At 40.5% G+C, this 19,117-nt stretch overlaps 2 protein-coding genes across 2 annotated transcripts in view; one reads left to right on the forward strand and one right to left on the reverse strand.

Annotated features, from left to right (window-relative positions):
- ZFPM2 (zinc finger protein, FOG family member 2) overlaps positions 1-1,710 on the reverse strand; it is a 524,714-nt gene extending 523,004 nt beyond the window's left edge. Inside the window, exon 1 of the mRNA XM_027561337.1 lies at positions 1,388-1,710. Within this exon, the coding sequence (XP_027417138.1) occupies positions 1,388-1,427 (40 nt within the window). The 5' untranslated portion in view covers positions 1,428-1,710. The remainder of the gene's footprint in view (positions 1-1,387) is intronic.
- On the forward strand, positions 1,620-4,993 carry LOC113904014. The gene is made up of 3 exons (XM_027560650.1): positions 1,620-1,700; positions 1,756-2,900; positions 4,488-4,993. Exons 1-2 carry the CDS (start codon positions 1,620-1,622, stop codon positions 2,344-2,346), a joined length of 672 nt encoding a protein of 223 aa, XP_027416451.1. The 3' UTR covers positions 2,347-2,900; positions 4,488-4,993.
- Positions 4,994-19,117: the final 14,124 nt, after the last annotated feature.

Consider the following 19,117-nt stretch of genomic DNA (forward strand, 5'->3'; position numbering starts at 1 on the left):
AGCCCAAAGTTAAGTCCAGTCCTTGCTTTAACCCAAGTTGAAGCAATCCAAGAGAAGAAATCCACTAAAGAAAAGCTAGCGAGTCTGCTTTTAGAGGCAAGGATCTAAACACTTATGTAGCAAACTGCTTACAACCTGGACCCCATTTTATACTGGATTAAGTTGCTTTATAGGATTTATTTTAAAACTACATTAAATGAAATTTCTAACACGAGGGGGTGCGTGTGATTAATAATCAAGGGGGAGGCAGTGTCATGAAAGCCTTTACCTAAAAGTACACGATAATCAGTTTTACATTAGTTGCAAGGCTTCAAATAACACGAAGAAATGGACACACCACATGGCTGGCAAAAAAAATAAAATAAAATAAGGCTGTTTCTCCTTTTCGGCCAAAGCGTTGAAGACATGTCGCAGGGCGACAAGACATTACGGGAAGGCTAATCCCCAAGACTCGAAAAGTTGACCGAGTTGAGCTCTGCGGGTGTGTGCTTTTCGAGCAGGTGCCTCTCGTCTCGCTGGGGACTCTCAGCACCACCCGGGCCCCCGGGGGCTCGGGGGCTTCAGGTCAGGCTCATCTGAGGCGCCCAAGCTGCCTTGAACTCCCGGCTTCCGCGCTAGAAAGCAGCCGGCGGCCCCTCCCCGCGAGGACCCGGCGCGCCCGCGGGGCCCGAAGTAACCCGCACGCCCACCGCGTAAAGCGTCCCGGTGCCGCGAGCGGGACGGGCCCGGAACCCCCGGCCAGATCCGCCCGCGCCATCCCCGCGCCCGCAGGGCGGAGGCGCACGGCTGCCAGCGGCCGAGGCGCGAACTTTTACACCTACTTTTTGTTTCGCTTCGGCTGTGGCGTGGCTCTGGCACCGCCCCGGATCGGGACCCAGACACTGATTTTCCACCGCCTGGGGACGTGGCCTCCCTCGCCCCGAGGTCTCCACCAGTTGTTTCGGAGAACTAAGTTCTCACTCTGGTTGCTAAAAAAAAAAAAGTGGTCCCCAAGAGTAGCAGCCCGTCCAACGCAACAACAATGACCACAACCACACTGATAACAACCTCCTGAGTGAGTTGGAGCTACCCAGCCAGGCTCCAAGGCGAAAAAGCAGCTCTAAGTGCGCGCGGGGGGTCAGAATTAAAAAGGACCCGGTGGACGAAGGCTGAGCCTGGCCAGGAGCGGGCTGTTCCTCGCAGCCTCTTTCTCGCCCGGCGGTCGGGCTGTCCGTCTGTCTGTCTGTCTATGCACGACTAGCTGTCCCTCCAGCTGCTCGAAGTTTGACAAATCCCGGGCAGCGGGAGCGGATTTCCCCGAGTCTCCCTCCCCTCCTTTTCCCGCCCCGCGCGCGCCCCCCGCCCCAGAAATAATCCCACCAACTCTCGGCCCCGCGTGCAAACTTACGTTTGATCTGCCGGGGTTTGCTCTGCTTTCGCCGGGACATTTCGGCGGCGGCCGCTGCCCACGGGCTCCCGCGGTGCCCGCGGTCGGGGCTGCCGCTCCCTCGACTCCCGCAGCCGCCGCCGGCCGGGCTCGGGCCGCCGCCGGCCGGACTCCAGGTGCTCCGGGCACGCGGGATTCCGGGCGCTGGGCTCCTCCGGGAGCCGCGGATCCACGTTTGGAGATGAGCAGGCAAATGACGAGGGAGAGAGAGAGAGAGAGAGAGGAGAGGAGAGGGGGGCAAAGAGAGTGTGACAGGAGGGAGGGGAGGGGGAGAGTGGGAGAGCGCTGGGGTGGGGGGTGAGGGGGAGAAGGGGAATTTTCAAACGGAGGAACCGGGAGAGAGAAAAGGGGGAAGGGGGGGCGGGAAGGGAGTGCGAGCCGAGGGGAGAGGGGAAGCGAGGGGGCGGAAGGCGCGCGAGGAGGCGCGCTCGCTCTCCCGGCTCTCGGCGGCTCGCGGGGCACAGACGCCGCCGTTCCGGGCCGCGCAGCTCTCGCTCTGCCGCGGGAGGTGGCGAGGCGCGGGAGGGAAGGAGGGGCGCTCCGGGGCTGTGGGGAGGGGGGGCTATTCCATCAGCGGACGGAGGATTGGCTGCATCCAAAGCCAGTCCGGATGCAAACTAGGGCCCTGGCCTGGTCGCGTGGGGTGCAAAGGGAGCGCGGCGGGGGGTTGGGGGGTGGATAGAAAGCGGCGTGGGGAGGGCTTGGAGAGGGGCCACCTTCTGCAGTTGTCACCGCGGCAGCTCGGGGCTTTTGCCCAGACCACCCCCGCCTCCTCTTCCTGGCAACTTCTTTCAACAGCCCCCTCTCATATGGAGCCCCCCACCCCCATCCACCCCTCAACTCTCCTCTCTCACGCCTCGTCTGTCCAGCGGGGCACAAAGAAATCTCAGTCTCTCCATAAACTTCGTGCTTCCAGTTAATGCCGCCCCTCCCCTAGCCCCCACCCCGCCCTTCCATCCCTTTTGGCAGGAAGGTTTAGGCCACTGGCAGAATCCTCTTGGAGAGCCAGCTGATCACAAATGCCAACTGTGTGTCTTGGGGCCGGTTAAGTCCCTCTCATCTGCCCAGGCTCTCCCGAGACCGGTTCATGGCTCTCAAGGTTCCCCGGAGACCGCTGCGGACACGGACCACCCCCACCCCCACCCCCTCACTTGGCCCGCAAGGATGAGATGCTGAACAGCGTCCTGAAAGTGCTCTTTCTCACCTCGAGTTTTCATTTTAAGGTTGTAAAAATTCCGAATTTGAAGACAGGCAGATATTTTTCTCAAATCAGAAAGGAGGACCATTAACTAGGTGATTAACCCTTCTGGGAAATGAACCGTCTCTAATCAGAATACTAACTTTTCGTGGAAGTCTGTGGAAGTTCTGAAGTCCCACCCTAGCCCCATAATATTTCATTCTTTTAGTTCTTCTGCCACAGGGAAGCAGCCAGCGACTAATAAAAGATTTGATCTTGCCATAATTTCCCAAGCAGGTAAGACCCAATAACTATTTCATGGTTCTTTAGCTTTTAAAGTTTTGTTTCATTATTATTCAATTATTGTGTGTGTAGTATGTCGGAAACTGCAAGCCAAAAGAACACATTTTGAAGTGATTTGCATAGTTATTATTTTGGCCAAGTTAAGCTGCATGAGGCTAGCTTTAGTTTCTCATAGTTTCATGTACACTGAGTTTTAAATATATTCTCCCAGGTTGACTTGAAGGAGCCTCTATCTAAGAGACAGTGGAACTGGCTGCTTTATGTAATCAGTATTTACTAATAAACTCCACTGCAGTTAACAGGTATCCACCAGATACTGCCGACTTTTCCCCCCCAGGTTGTGAGATCATCCATTCTGATCTGAAATCGTGCCCCCTTTGTTTGGTTGACTAACATCCCGGTGAGCCCGTCCAAACTCCACAAGCTAAAAGGGTTGGAGGTCAGCAGAGAGCCTGGGCTGATTGAGCATAATGCAGGCTGCTCAGTGTGCAGGAGGCGCTGTAATCAGTGTCATTTATAACCCCATCAGGACATCTTCTGGGAGGTGTAAAGAGTTGCCCTGTGGAAGGTATGGCTGAGAGAATCTTAATACAGAGCTGAAGACCAATTGTGAATTTTATTACATTACCATTAGTACTATTACCATAGAGGTTGTAAGAATACATGGTTCTTGGCAGTGGAAATGCACTAAGTGACAAAGTCCCTCCCTTGAAGAACCAACAAATTAAAGCCGTAAGTACCATGAAAAGCAGGGTTATTTGTGTTTGTGTTGTGGAATGAATAAGCAGATAGAACTACATATTTTTGCCTCCTTAATTTCCAATTCATTACAATTAAATTGGTATACATAGAACTGAATTATTATATATTAGGGCTTCTAAAGCTATTTTTACAAAACTGGCTGAATTTTTTTTTTATATCGCCCAAAAGGAATGCCCATTGGAATAAGATACCATAACAGTTAGTGTTTCCTTTGGCATTTGAAATGGTTAAATATGCAAAGCAAAAGAGAAACAAATAAATCTCAACTAAGTACTCACTTTAAAAGGTGAAAGGAGCAAAAGTCAGAGAATTCAAGGCAAGATTGATAAGATAACCTGATTACAGTATTAGAAATAAAGATAGCTCATCTAAATTTATAAACAGATATATTAGTATAGTCAACATGAATGAATTAAACTAAGGAATACTATTACATTTTGTGTTTCCTCATCATTTTAATGAGAATGTTAATGATATTTAAAGTTTAATTTTTCTTTTTCTCATTTAATTCACTAAGGTTATAAAATAAAATGACAGCAAAACCTATAAGCAATTATCTCTGTCCAAATGGATATAGCAGCTCCAAACCACAGCTACATGACTATCAAACAATGATTATGAAAACCACAATTGAGAAAAGCATCAGAGAATGATATTGCAAAACCACAGCAACAAATGTGTCTGCGATATTGAAAACCACAATTCACAACTAATACCCTGTGTATTGCAAATTACTATTTAACTATAAATGTGAAAATGTATAAGTAACAGCACAAAATAATTTCTCATTTACTTAAAAATGAACTATTCATTTTCTAGACTCGCTGATTTCATCTCTGCATAACGGTTCATTTTGAAAAGTTTCTTTTTTCAAAGACAAATCATTTTAAATCACATAGGTAAGTTACTTTAAAAGCAGAAAATATGCAACTTTTAATAACATTTCCTCAAATGTTAAAAGAATTGATCTGAAACCCATCTGAAATAAAGAAACATCTACTTCAGTCTAGCTTTCTTCATAAAATTTTTTCAGGAGCAAAAAGGGTTGGAGTGGAAAGTGTTTATAGAAAAAAAAAGGCTTCAAGTATCTATTACACCTTCAACGAGGACATAATTTTATTTCTTTAAATCATCATTTTAGCTAGAAAATATACATCTGACAATAATGTGCGTTGCCAATACCAAAACTACTTTAATATGCAAACCAAATGTTTATTCACAAGTGAATAAAAGAATGTTATTTGTAAGTTTATAGACTTTCCAGATTTAGCAAATTAAAATACAGGATGCCCAGTTAAATTTTAACTTCAAATAAGCAACGATAGATTTTTTTAGGGTAAGTATGTTCCATGCAATGTTTGGTACATACTTATCCTAAAAAAATAATCATTGCTTATCTGAAAGTCATATTTAACTGGGCATCCTGTATTTTATCTGCCAAATTTACAATTTTTCACAAATTTGTGGTTTTTTATAATATTATTTATAGAAAGGTAGGGAAACCCTACAGTATTTCCTGTAGATATAGATATACTTTATTCTTGAACATCATATTATTTAAGGAAGGCAATGTAGAAGAAGTAAATTTCTATACGAAAATTATTTATTTGGCACAGTACCGAAAGGTGCTGTCCGGATAAATGGATTGCATTCATGTCTGTCTCACTCTTGCATTTGTTTTTAAAATGTGTTTTTTTCCTCTGAGGGATCAACAAATTGATAAAGCAACCTCCCAGGCCACATCTTATTTGGCAGCAAGCTGCCTCCTTTATTATGGGAATAAACAATATTCAAAAGCTTCAGAAAGACTTAATTTTTTGCCCTTGTATCCTTACCAGAAATTGAATACAGTTTATCTGCCTTGATTTAAGATTGTGACACTGAATTGAACAAGAATGCAGTATGAAAATAGTGTTTAGTGTTTGTGTATCTTTATAATTTCAGCAGTTTAAAAATAAAAATCAACAAATTCATCTAAATGACATTCCTATGTTATAACTATGAAAAGGACTGTCTGTTTACTCGCAAAGGAGCCAAGAGCTTTGAAAACGTTCAGTCAATCTAGATCCGAGGTTTAACTTGGTCTTCATGTAGACGGTCAATTCGCTTGATAGAAGTATATATGTATAAAAATTTACTAAAGGGCAGGTCTATTTAATTAATGAATTCATTGAATTTTCAAAAAAATCTGTGAAAAAGATCTCTGAACCCATATGGGTTAAGAATGGCTATTCTCTTCATGTGTAAAATTTTATGATGCACTGAAAACAAAAATATGAATGATTTAAGTTTTTATTCTTTGCAATCATCCTTTATGTCCAAATTACTATTCTGATAGAGGAAAATCATAGGATGAACTCTATTACAAAAAAAAATGTATTTGTTGCTAAGTCTGCATAGCACAACTCCAATTACAAAATAAATATTGAAATAGTAATGCCTCAATTTTAGTAAACATCTGTTGACTTTGCCTCCCTAGTATCCATTCCTTCTTCTTCTGGTAATAGTGCTGTGACGTCTTTTGAAGAAGCACTCCTCCACACCTTCTCTTTGGTCATGTGATGCAAGTGTGACCTTCCCCAGTCCCCCAATCCCTGACCAGTCAGAATATTTCATTTGCTTATCTGTAGTGATTGGCTCAATGATTCAAATTGTTTCTATAGGAGTCAGCCCTGCCTGGAACTTTATCCTAAAACCACTGAGGAAAGGGTGCTGTTATTCTGCTGGTATTACTATCCTGGAAGAATGCAGTTGTTGTTGTTCTTTAGTTGCTAAGTCATGTCCAACTTGTTTGTGACCCCATGAACTGTAGCCCGCCAGGCTCCATGTCTCAGAGATAAAGAAGCTGCCTGCCAAGCAGGAGATGAGGCTTCAATCCCTGTGTCAGGAAGGTTCCTGAAGAAGGAAATGGCAACCCATTACATTATGGGGAAATCCCTATGGGCCCTGGAAGAATGCAAATTTAATATTGCTTTAGGCCATCCTTGGTGGAAGAATATGTTTTAGAGAACTAATTCTGTCTTATCTTGTCTCAGGATCTGATTTGTGAGAAATCCAAACCAAGACACCCATCAACATTCCGATATTGTTATTATTATTTTATTTTTGGTTCTATCAGTACTACCTATGTATCTACCTAGACATTAGAGTCTTGGTCATTTCCATTATATTGTCAGTCAGTCAGTTCAGTCACTCATGTCCGACTCTTTGCAACCCCATGATTGCAGCATGCCAGGCCTCCCTGTCCATCACCAACTCCCTGAGTTCACTCAAACTCACGTCCATCGAGTCGGTGATGCCATCCAGCCATCTCATCCTCTGTTATCCCCTTTTCCTCCTTCCCCCAATCCCTCCCAGCATCAGAGTCTTTTCCAACGAGTCAACTCTTCGCATGAGGTGGCCAAAGTACTGGAGTTTCAGCTTTAGCATCATTCCTTCCAAAGAATACCCAGGGCTGATCTTTAGAATGGACTGGTTGGATCCTCTTGCAGTCCGAGGGACTCTCAAGAGTCTTCTCCAACACCACAGTTCAAAAGCATCAATTCTTCGGCCCTCAGCCTTCTTCACAGTCCAACTCTCACATCCAGACATGACCACTGGAAAAACCATAACCTTGACTACACGGACCTTTGTTGGCAAAGTGATGTCTCTGCTTTTGAATATGCTATCTAGGTTGGTCATAACTTTCCTTCCAAGGAGTAAGCGTCTTTTAATTTCATGGCTGCAGTCACCATCTGCAGTGATTTTGGAGCCCCAAAAAATAAAGTCTGACACTGTTTCTTGTATCTTTATCTATTTAACTAGGCTAATCTCTCTACACCTTTGCAGTTTTAGTATAGATACCATTTTTCACAGGAAGACATCCCTGACCTCCCAAGTCTGAGTGAGATACCTATTCTCAGTTAGTTCCATAACCGTTTTTGACTATCACTTGTTGCATTGTATTATATTGGCCGTTTAATTACATATAAATTAAGTCCTCACCAGCCCCCTCCCTATCCTAATACACCTAGCTAGATAGTTTGTGAGGGCAAGAAATACATTTGTCTTCAGAACTGCATCCCCATGCTGGACACATAGAAGGTCTTAACATAATTACTGAAAGAAAAAGTAATACCTGGGCACTGTTACAGTCCCCAGTCTGCATCCACATCGGCACAGGGGCGAAGAGTGGCAGCCGTGTTTGTGCAACATGACTCCGTGCTCCTGCTTACAGATGCCTGGACCAAAGGGAGTACCTGCCTCAAATAGGACCAATCAAATTTCTCCCTCAGGGATCTAGAGTTAGTATCAAGAGTTTCAGCTTTGCAAGGGCTAGTCTTTTAAATGAATGGAAAATGAAATGAAAGATGAATTTCATAATGAATGAAATTATGGTATGGTTACCACCATGTGAACAGAGTAACAGCAATAGTTTGCCAATAGAGAGAAAAAGAAAGAAACGGTAAGAGAACTGGGAATATGCAATGGTATCCCATGTCCTGTTCCAGTCTCTTCATAGGCTTCTGCCCTTGACATCACTGAGATACTTATGTGCCTTAAAATAAATTCCTCCCCATCATTCTTTTTTAAAGTTATTTTTGGCCTAAATTTGCATTAGCTGATTCCTGCTACATTCAAGCCAAAAGACAAAATTAGTAATCCATGACTTTAGTTCGCTTAACTATTCAATAGCCCTCTTTATCCACAGTTTTACTCTGTGGTTTGTTGCTAGCGGCCAGCCATGATCCCAAAATATTAAATGGAAAATTTCAGAAAAAAGGAAATTCATAAGTTTTAAATCGGGTACCATTCTGAGTAGCATGGTGAAATCTCATACCAACCTACTTCATTCCTCCCCCGCTACCCCCACCACATGAATCATCCTTTTGTTCAGAGAATCCCACCAGTTAGTCACTTAGTAATCTTAGTTATCAAATCGAATGCCACAGTATCATGGTGCTTGTGTTCAAGTCACCCTTATTTTTGTTAGTACGGGCTCCAAAGGGCAAGAATAGTGATGCTCAGATTCAGATGTGCCAAAGAGAAGCTGTAAGGTGCTTCCTTTAGGTGAAATGGTGAAAAGTTCTCAGTTTAATAAAGAAAAAAATTGTATGCTAAGATTGCTGAGATCTCCAATAAGAAGGAATCCTCTATCCCTGAATTGTGAAGAAAGAAAAAGAAATTCATGTTAGTTTTTCTGCTGCACCTCAAACTGCAAATGTTATGACCAGAGTGCAGGGTCAGTGCTTAGTTATGACAAAAAAGGCATTGTATTTGTACACTAAGATATTTTGAGAGAGAGAGACCACATTCACATAGCTTTTATTACTGTATATTATAATCATTCTGTTTCATTTTATTGTTGTTAATCTCTTGCTGTGCCTAATTTATAAATAAATTTTATTATAGATATGTATGTATAGGAAAGTGCTTCCTTGGTGGCTCAGCTGGTAAAGAATCCGCCTGCAACACAGGAGACCTGGGTTCCATCCTTGGTTTGGGAAGATCCCCTGGAGGAGGGAATGGCTGTGTACTCCAGTTTTCTTGCCTGGAGAATTTCATGGATAGAGGAGCCTGGCATGCTACAGTTCATGTGATCACAAAGAGCTGGACACCACTGAGTGACTAACATACACATGTATATGAAAGAACAGTATATAGAGAGCTCTATAGTACCAGAAGTTTCAGCCCTTCACTGGGGTCTTGGACTATATCCCCCACAGATAAGGGGGGACCACTGTATTTAGAAATAACAAATTAACTGAATTTTCTATTTTCCTACAGAAAGTATTGTATTGTATATGAAAGTATTGTATTAGTCTGAGTTCTTCAGAGAAACAGAACCAACAATATATACACAGAGAGATGATAGGAAATTGACTCACAGTAGTAGAGGCTGAGAAGTTCCTGAATCTTCAGTTGACCAGGGAGAGTCTGAATTTGAATATCTGAGAACCAGGCGAGCTGATGGTAAAAGTTCCAGTCAGAGTACTAGTCTGAGGGCAGGAGGAGACCCATGTTCCAGCTGCGAAACCATCAGGCAAAAAGGGAATTCTCACTTGCTCTGCCTTTTTGTCATAATCAGTTCATCAATGGATTGGACAGGGCCCACCAATGTTGAGGAGGGCAATCTGCTTTACTCAGTCTGCCAACTCAAATGTTAATCTCATTGAAAACACACTCACAGACACATCCAGATTTTTTTTTTTTTAACCAAATCTCTGGGCAATCAGTGGCCCAGTCACATTGGCACAAAACACTTTCAATGATATTCTTCCCAAAGCAACTTTGAAATGACAAAGAACATTCTTAGAAATGTTAAGTGGGAAATCTACACTTTTCACACAGATAAATAAGGATGTTATCAACTACTGATTTGGGGCATTCACTTCAACTAAGGGTAAATCTTGGAGAAAAGGTAGCGTTTTCAAATTCAGAGTTCCTCAAGGGCATGATACCTGATTGACATGCCCATCTATAAGCTTCCTGATTACATCTATTTTTTCCCCAGATGTCTGATTTTATTTTCGACTTTACTTTGCCACATTTGAATAACCATCTAACAGATTACCTTGCACATAAATTTTATGAATGTTGCTATAATTTGCATGAATTATGTTTATATTTCTGTGGTGGATTTTATTTTCCAACCTATAACTTTTGCCATAAATTCCTAAATGCAAAAGAAGAAATTCAACAGCTTCTTGAGAACATTTGCAGTGTGTATAGACTTAATCAAATCACTTATCTTTGCTTTTATCTACTCGTCAAAGTGTATTAAAATAATGCATTAGGAGTGGATTTAGGGTGAACTGAAGATGTAGTACTATGAATAACCATGCTAGGGCATACTGATAATGAAATCATCTAAAAGAAGCTGAAAAGGATAATTATATCACTTTTAAAATGTATCTTATAATAAAAATTAAACTATATGACTAGTATACTCCTTTAAAAACTATTTTTATTTTGATTAAACAAATAGATGTACATAGCTTTAAGGGTCAAATAGATTTTCAAGGCTTATAATAAAAATTAGCAGTTGCTTGTCCTGTTTAACAGCCCAGTGACAATTCTTGCTCTCAAAGGTATAATCACTGTCAAATCTTCTTAGCTAATTCTCTTGATGCTCATCTCATATTTCTAAATAACATGTTTTACTACTTTAAAACAATTATTAGTTTAGATATTATTGACTATATCACCATCTACTATAAAGATATGAAGATATAATGGCTGTATATACCCATAATACACACATTATTCCAAATTTTTGGTAATTCAGAAGTTTATATTTTAGTAGCAGTCTATATAGGCTATGATGATTACATTTTATTTTGACCTCTTTGTTTTTCCTGAAGTTAATAATTATTTTCTTTGTCATTTTCTCAGTTTTCCATGACCTATCACTACTTTATCCCCAAATTATTAGCCAATGTAATACTGTCCAGTATGTTATTACATCAGTACATTCAAAGACATTAATTAGCAGGTCATTTCCTGACCCTCCCCCCCACCCCATACAGGTGTCCTCCTTACAATCTTTCATCCTTTTGCTCAGTTCAGTTCAGTTCAGTTGCTCAGTCATGTCTGACTCTTTGCGACCCCATGAATCGCAGCACGCCAGGCCTCCCTGTCCATCACCAACTCCCAGAGTTCACTCAGACTCACGTCCATCGAGTCAGTGATGCCATCCAGCCATCTCATTCTCTGTCGTCCCCTTCTCCTCCTGCCCCCAATCCCTCCTAGCATCAGGGTCTTTTCCATTGAGTCAACTCTTCGCATGAGGTGGCCAAAGTACTGGAGTTTCAGCTTTAGCATCAGTCCTTCCAAAGAACACCCAGGGCTGATCTCCTTTAGAATGGACTGGTTGGATCTCCTTGCAGTCCAAGGGACTCTCAAGAGTCTTCTCCAACACCACAATTCAAAAGCATCAATTCTTCGGCCCTCAGCCTTCTTCACAGTCCAACTTTCACATCCATACATGACCACAGGAAAAACCATAGCCTTGACTAAACGGACCTTTGTTGGCAAAGTAATGTCTCTGCTTTTCAATATGCTATCTAGGTTGGTCATAACTTTTCTTCCAAGGAGTAAATGTCTTTACATTTCATGGCTGCAATCACCATCTGCAGTGATTTTGGAGCCCAAGAAAATAAAGTCTGACACTGTTTCCACTGTTTCCCCATCTATTTCCCATGAAGTGATGGGACCAGATGACATGATCTTCGTTTTCTGAATGTTGAGCTTTAAGCCAACTTTTTCACTCTCCTCCTTCACTTTCATCAAGAGGCTTTTGAGTTCCTCTTCACTTTCTGCCATAAGGATGATGTCATTTGCATATCTGAGGTTATTGATATTTTTCCCGGCAATCTTGATTCCAGCTTGTGCTTCTTCCAGCCCAGCATTTCTCATGATGTACTCTGCATAGAAGTTAAATAAGCAGGGTGACAATATACAGCCTTGATGTACTCCTTTTCCTATTTGCTCAAGTCTAGACATTGCTTTCTGTGACTAAAACTTCCTTTTCATCATCCCCTGAGAATTCTCTTAATTTTGTCATGTATTATATTCTAGATTTCCTGAATACTGTGTAGTCCTCTTTCATGATTTATTGCCCCCCTTTTTTCTCTTTCTTTCTTTCTTTCCCTGTCTCCCTCCCCCCTCCCTTCCTTGCTTTCATTTTCCTTCTTGTTCTTTTTGTTGATTTTGAATAAATTTCATGTAGCTTCCTGAGACAATTTATATGCAAGTTATGCTTTTTAAGATTTTTGCAAGACTAAATATATATTTTTTTAATTCTACTCTCATACATGACGTATACAGGCTTCCCAGGTAGTTCCTAGGGGTAAAGAACTCCCCTGCCATTGCAGGAGACTTAAGAGACTCAAATTTGATTCCTGGATCAGGGTGATCCCCTGGAGAAGGTAATCGCTACTGTTTCCAGTATTCTTCCCTGGAGAATTCTATGGACAGAGGAGCCTGGTGGGCGACATTCCATGGGGTCACAGAGAGTCAGGTACGACTGAAGCAACCTAGCATACATGACATATAGATTGAGAGATTGTAGAATTCTAGGGTGCAAATTATTTTCCATGATTTTTTTCTTTTATTTTTCCAGTTTTATTGAAATATAATTTATATATCACTTTATATAATTTTAGAAATATAATATGATCTGATACACATATATTATTAAATATATAACATATATAGTATATAACCTAATGCTGCTGCTGCTGCTGCTGCTAAGTCGCTTCAGTCATGTCTGACTCTGTGCAACCCCATAGACGGCAGCCCACCAGGCTTCCCCATACCTGGGATTCTCCAGAAGAACACTGGAGTGGGTTGCCATTTCCTTCTCCAATGCATGAAAGTAAAAAGTGAAAGTGAAGTCGCTCAGTCGTGTCAGACTCTAGCGACCCCATGGACTGCAGCCTACCAGGCTCCTCTGTCCATGGGATTTTCTAGGCAAAAGTACTGGAGTGGGGTGCCATTACCTTTGCTGTATAACTGAATATATATGTATATAAAATGAATATATAAATATGTAACATATATCATTAAATATATACCAGGGGCTTCCCTGGTAGCTAACCTACTAAAGAATCCACCTGTAATGCAGGGGACCCTGTTTTGATCCCTGGGTCAGGAAGATCCCCTGGAGAAGGGAATGGCTACCCATTCCAGTATTCTTGCCTAGAGAATTCCATGGACAGAGGAGCCTGGCAAGCTACAGTCTGTGGGGTTGCAAAGAGTCATACAAGACTGAGCAACTTTCAATAGAACAGATTGTTAAATGATTATCACAATGGAGTTAGTTAACACCACCATCATCTCAAGATTTACTTTTAGCAACTTTCAAATATGGCATGCTGCTACTGCTGCTGCTAAGTCGCTTTAGTCATGTCCGACTCTGTGCAACCCCATGGACAGCAGCCCACGAAGCTCCTCTGTCCACGGGATTTTCTAGGCAAGAATACGGGGTAGGTTGCCATTTCCTTCTCCACAAATATGATATAGAATATTGTTAACTACAGTTACCATGCTGTACATTAAATTTTCAGGACTGACTTACTGTATGATTGGAAATTTGTACCCTGGAATCAACATCTCCTCATTTCCTCCACTCCCTGATGCTGCTGTTGCTGCTAAGTCGCTTCAGTCGTGTCCGACTCTGTGTGACCCCACAGACGGCAGCCCACCAGGCTCCCCTGTCCCTGGGATTCTCCAGGCAAGAATACTGGAGTGGGTTGCCATTTCTTTCTCCAATGCATGAAAGTGAAAAGTGAAAGTGAAGTCGCTCATTCGTGTCCTACTCTTAGCGACCTCATGGACTGCAGCCTACCAGGCTCCTCCGTACATGGGATTTTCCACCTCCACTCCCTACCCTATGGCAAACACCATTCTACTCTGAGCTCAGCATTTTAAAATTCTGCATATAAATAATATCATACAGTGTTTGCATTTTGCTGTCTGACTTACTTCATTTAACATAATGCTCTCAAGTTTCATACATGTTGTCTCAACTGGAAGGATTTCTTTTTTTCTCAGGTTGAGTAATATTCATAACTGAATATTCTTAACTCATTAATTCACCAGTAGACAGACGCTTATATTGTTTTTATGTCTTGGCTACTGGGAATAGTGTGGCAATGAACATGGAATGTGCATGGAATGTGTATATTTAAGATCCTTATTTTTTTTCCTTTGAATATATACCAAGAAGTGGGATTGCTGTGTTACATGGTAGTTTTATTTTTAATTTTTGAGGAACCTCCATACTATTTTCCATATTTACATTTTACATTGCCAATTTACATTTTCATCTGTAGTATACAAAGATTCCCTTTTCTCTACATCTTTACCAACATTTTTTAGTCTCGTCTTTTTTTATACAGCCATTCTAACAGTGAAGTGCTATCTCATTGTGGTTTTGATTTTCATTTCCTTGATGATTAGTTATGTTAAGAATCTTTACAAGTGCTTTTCCCCACGTCTTTGAAAAAATGTCTGCTCAGGTCCTCTGTCCATTTTTTATTGGATGGTTTTTTTATGCCACTGAGTTGTAAGAGTTCCTTATATTTTTCATTATTAACCCCTTATCAGATTGATGTTTCGCAAATAATTTCTTCTGTTCTGTAGGTTGCCTTTTCATTTTATTGATCATTTCTTTTGCTGTGCAAAAGCTTTTTAGTTTGATGTAGTTCAGTTTATTTTTACTTTTATTACTTGTGCATTTGGTGACATATCCAAGTGATTGTGGCCAAGACCAACATCCAGGACCTTTTCCCCTGTTTTCTCCTAATACTTTCACTCTTTCAGATTGTATATTTGTCTATAATTTATTTCAAATTAATTTTTTTAGTGGTATAGAAAGGGGGCCAGTTTCATTCTTTTGCATGTGATTGTACACTTCTCAGTACCATTTATGGAAGAGACTATAGTCTGGCCCCCTTTCTACACCACTAAAAAAATTAATTTGAAATAAATTATAGACTTAAAAATACAGGAAATTTATGACCAACCTAGATAGCATATTCAAAAGCAGAGACATTACTTTGCCAACAAAGGTTCGTCTAGTCAAAGCTATGGTTTTTCCTGTGGTCATGTTTGGATGTGAAAGTTGGACTGTGAAGAAGGCTGAGGGCCGAAGAATTGATGCTTTTGAACTGTGATGTTGGAGAAGACTCTTGAGAATCCCTTGGACTGCAAGGAGATCCAACCAGTCCATTCTGAAGGAGATCAGCCCTGGGATTTCTTTGGAAGGAATGATGCTAAAGCTGAAACTCCAGTACTTTGGCCACCTCATGCGAAGAGTTGACTCATTGGAAAAGACTCTGATGCTGGGAGGGATTGGGGGCAGGAGGAGAAGGGGACGACAGAGGATGACATGGCTGGATGGCATTGCTGACTCGATGGACGTGAGTCTGAGTGAACTCCGGGAGTTGGTGATGGACAGGGAGGCCTGGCGTGCTGCGATTCATGGGGTCGCAAAGAGTCGGACACGACTGAGTGACTGATCTGATCTGATCTGATCTTTTCTCCATTGAGAATCTCTTGTCAAATATTAGTTGAAGCTAAATATGAGAATTAATTTCTGAGCTCTAGATTCTGTTCTATTGGTTTATATGTCTTTTTATGTCAGTACCATATTGTTTTGATTATGATAGCTTTGAAATATAGTTTAAAACCAGTAAGTGTGATCTTTCACCCTTGTTTTTTTTCTCAGAAATGCTTTGGGTGTCTGGGGTCTTTTGTAGCTCCATATGAATTTTAGAATTATTTTTCTTTTTTAGTGAAAAATGTCATTGGAATTTTGATATGAGTTACACTGAATCTATAGATGGCTTTGAGTAGTATAGATATTTTTAAAATAACAGTTCCTCCAATTCATAACAATGGGATAGCTTTCCGTATATTTTTGTCTTTAGTTTCTTGCATCAATGTCTTATAAACATCAGAATGCAGATATTTCATTTCCTTGGTTAAATTTTTCCTAAGTATTTTTTAGATGCTATTTTAAATGGCATTGTTCTTTTGGGGGCTTTTTCAGATGGTTCATTGTTAGTGTTTAGAAACACAACTGACCTTTGTATATTACTTTTATGTACTAAAACTTTACTTAATTCCTTTATTAGGTCTAACAGTTTTGGTGGACCCTTTGGTATTTTTCTAAATATAAGATCACATCACCTGCAAACAGGGCAATTTAACTTCTCTTCCTTACTGATTTGGATGTCTTTTATTTTGTTTTCTTTCCTAATTATTCTGGCTAGGACTTTCAATATGTTGAATAGGAGTGTTATCAGTGGGCATCCTTATCTTGTTCTTGATATTGGAGGAAAGCTTTTAACCTTTCACCATTGAGTATGATGCTATTTGGGGGCTTGTCATATATGGACTTTATTATGTTAAGGTGTGTTCCTTCTATATTCAATTTCTGGAGTGTTTATAATAAAAGAATACTGAATTTTGTCAAATTTTTTTTCTGTTTCTATTGAGATGTTCATATAATTTTAGTATTGCATTCTATCAGTGTGGTGAATCAGATGGATCACTTTGTGTATGTTGAACCATCCTTGAATCCTAGGGATAATTTGCATTTGTTCACAGTGTATGATCCTGTTAGTGTGTTGTTCAATTTGGTTTGCTAATACACTGTTGAGAATTTTTACATCTATATTCATGTGGAATATCAGCCTGTAGTTTTCTTGTAGTATCCTTATATGCCTTATTTGCCAGAATAATGCTGGTCTTGTAAAACAAGTTTGGAAAATCTCACCTCCATTTTAATTTTTCTGAAGCATTAATGTTAATTTAATTAACGTTAACAGAAATGTTAATTTCCATAGTTGCGAATTTTCTGAGTTTTCTGTTGTTATTGATTTCTAGTTTCATTCCATTGTGATAAAGAGATACTTGGTATAATTTCAGTATTCTTAAAGGAATGATTGGCAATAGTTCTTCTTTAAATGTTGAATAGAATTCACCAGTAAAACCATCTCATCCTGGACTTTTTTTGTTTGTTTGTTTGGAGATTTTTGATTATGTGATCTCCTGACTAGTAATTGGCCTGTTCGTATTTTCAATATCTTTATGATTCAGACTTGGTAGGTTGTATGTGTCTAGGGATTTATTTGTTACTTTTAGGTTAACCAACTTATTGGCATATGACTATTTACAAATAGTCGGTTATGATCTTTTCCTTTTCTGTGATATCATTTGTAATGTGTCCTTTTTCATCTCTGATTTTATTTGAGTCTTATCATTTTTTTTTCCCTTAGGACTTCCCTGGTGGCTCAGATGGTAAAGCATCTGCCTACAATGTGGGAGACCCGGTTTCAGTCCCTGGGTTGGGAAGATCTCCTGGAGAAGGAAATGGCAACCCACTCCTATATTCTTGCATGGACAGAGAAGGCTGGTAGGCTATAGCCCATGGGGGTTGCAAAAAGTCAGACATGACTGAGCAACTTCACTTTCACTGTACTAAGTCTTAAAATCAGTTAATCTAAGTCTTCTGAATCATTTTCTTACTGCTGTCTCCATAGTGCAATCGGTTAGTGCATTCAGCTCTTAACTGTAAAGGTTGGTGGTTCGAGTCCACCCAGGGACAGTGGGGTGGCATTGACTTCCCTGGTGGCTCAGACAGTAAAGCGTCTGCCTACAATGTGGGAGATCCAGGTTCAATCCCTGGGTCGGGAAGGTCTCCTGGAGAAGGAAATGGCAACCCACTCCAGTATTCTTGCCTGAAAAATCCCATAGACAGAGAATCCTGGTAGGCTACAGCCCAAAGAGTCAGACACAACTGAGCGACTTCACTTTCACTATACTTTCTTTTTTCTTAGTCCTTATTATTTCCTTTCTGTTGCTAACATTGGGCTTAGTTTATTTTTCCTTTTCTAATTCCTGTGTATAGTTAAGTTTTTATTTGAGATCTTTTCTGGGGTGTAACGTAGAAGTTTACCACTGTGAACTTTCTTGTTAGTACTGCTTTTGCTGCATCCTAGAAGTTTTGGCAGGTTGACTTTCCACTTTTGTTTGTTTTAAAGTATTTTTTATTTCACTTTAGATTTCTTTATCCATGGGTTGTTTAGAAATGTTAATTTCCATAGTTGTGAATTTTCTAGTTTTTCTGTTGTTATTGATTTCTAGTGTCATTCCACTGTGCTCAAAGAGATACTTGGTATAATTTTAATCTTCTTAAATTTGCTAAGACTTTTTTTTTTTACTTAACATATGATCTATTCTGGAGAATTTTATTAGCACTTGAGAATAATGTGTATACTGCAAATATTAGATGCAATATTCTATGTCTGTTAAGTCCATTTCATATAAAATGTAATTCAAGTGCAGCATTTCCTTATTGATTTTCTAACTGATCATCCATCCATTTTTGAAAGTGAATATTGATGTACCTTGATATTCTACTATTATTTTCTGTTGTCTATTTCTCCCTTCAGATCTGCTAGTATCTGTTTAATATGTTTAGATCCTCTTGCATTAGGTGCATATGTATTTATGATTTTTATAGACTCTGATGCATTGACCTCTTTATCATTATATAATAAGCTCCCTTTGTCTCTTATTACAGTTTTTTAAATTTACATAGATTTTTAAATTCATTCAAGTACTCTGTGCCTTTTGATTAGAAAATTTAATCCATTTACATTTAAAGTAATTACTGATAAGTAGGGTGGCAGGTGGTAAAGAATCCACCTGGCAATGCAAGAGATGCAGGAGACATATGTTCTATCCCTGGGTCAGAACGATCCCCTGGAGTAGGAAATGGCAGCCCAATCCAGAATTCTTGCCTGGAAAATTCCATGAACAGAGGAGTCTGGCAAGTTACAGTCCATGGGGTCCCAAAGAGTCGAACATGACTGAGCAACTGAGCACACATGCAGAGATGTTACTAATGACATCTTATTGTTTTCTGGCTTTTATGTAGTTTTCCTCTTCCTTTC

The sequence above is a fragment of the Bos indicus x Bos taurus genome, chromosome 14, assembly GCF_003369695.1.
Source record: "Bos indicus x Bos taurus breed Angus x Brahman F1 hybrid chromosome 14, Bos_hybrid_MaternalHap_v2.0, whole genome shotgun sequence".
In the NCBI taxonomy this organism is placed as follows: domain Eukaryota; kingdom Metazoa; phylum Chordata; class Mammalia; order Artiodactyla; family Bovidae; genus Bos; species Bos indicus x Bos taurus.

What these genes read in the sequence shown, in the direction of transcription:
- LOC113904014 (XM_027560650.1), top strand. Translation starts at nt 1,620, where the DNA reads ATGACGAGGGAGAGAGAGAGAGAGAGAGAGGAGAGGAGAGGGGGGCAA. An exon ending in GGAGGGAGGGGAGGGGGAGA is followed by an intron (nt 1,701 to 1,755) that starts GTGGGAGAGCGC and finishes TTTCAAACGGAG; the next exon opens with GAACCGGGAGAGAGAAAAGG.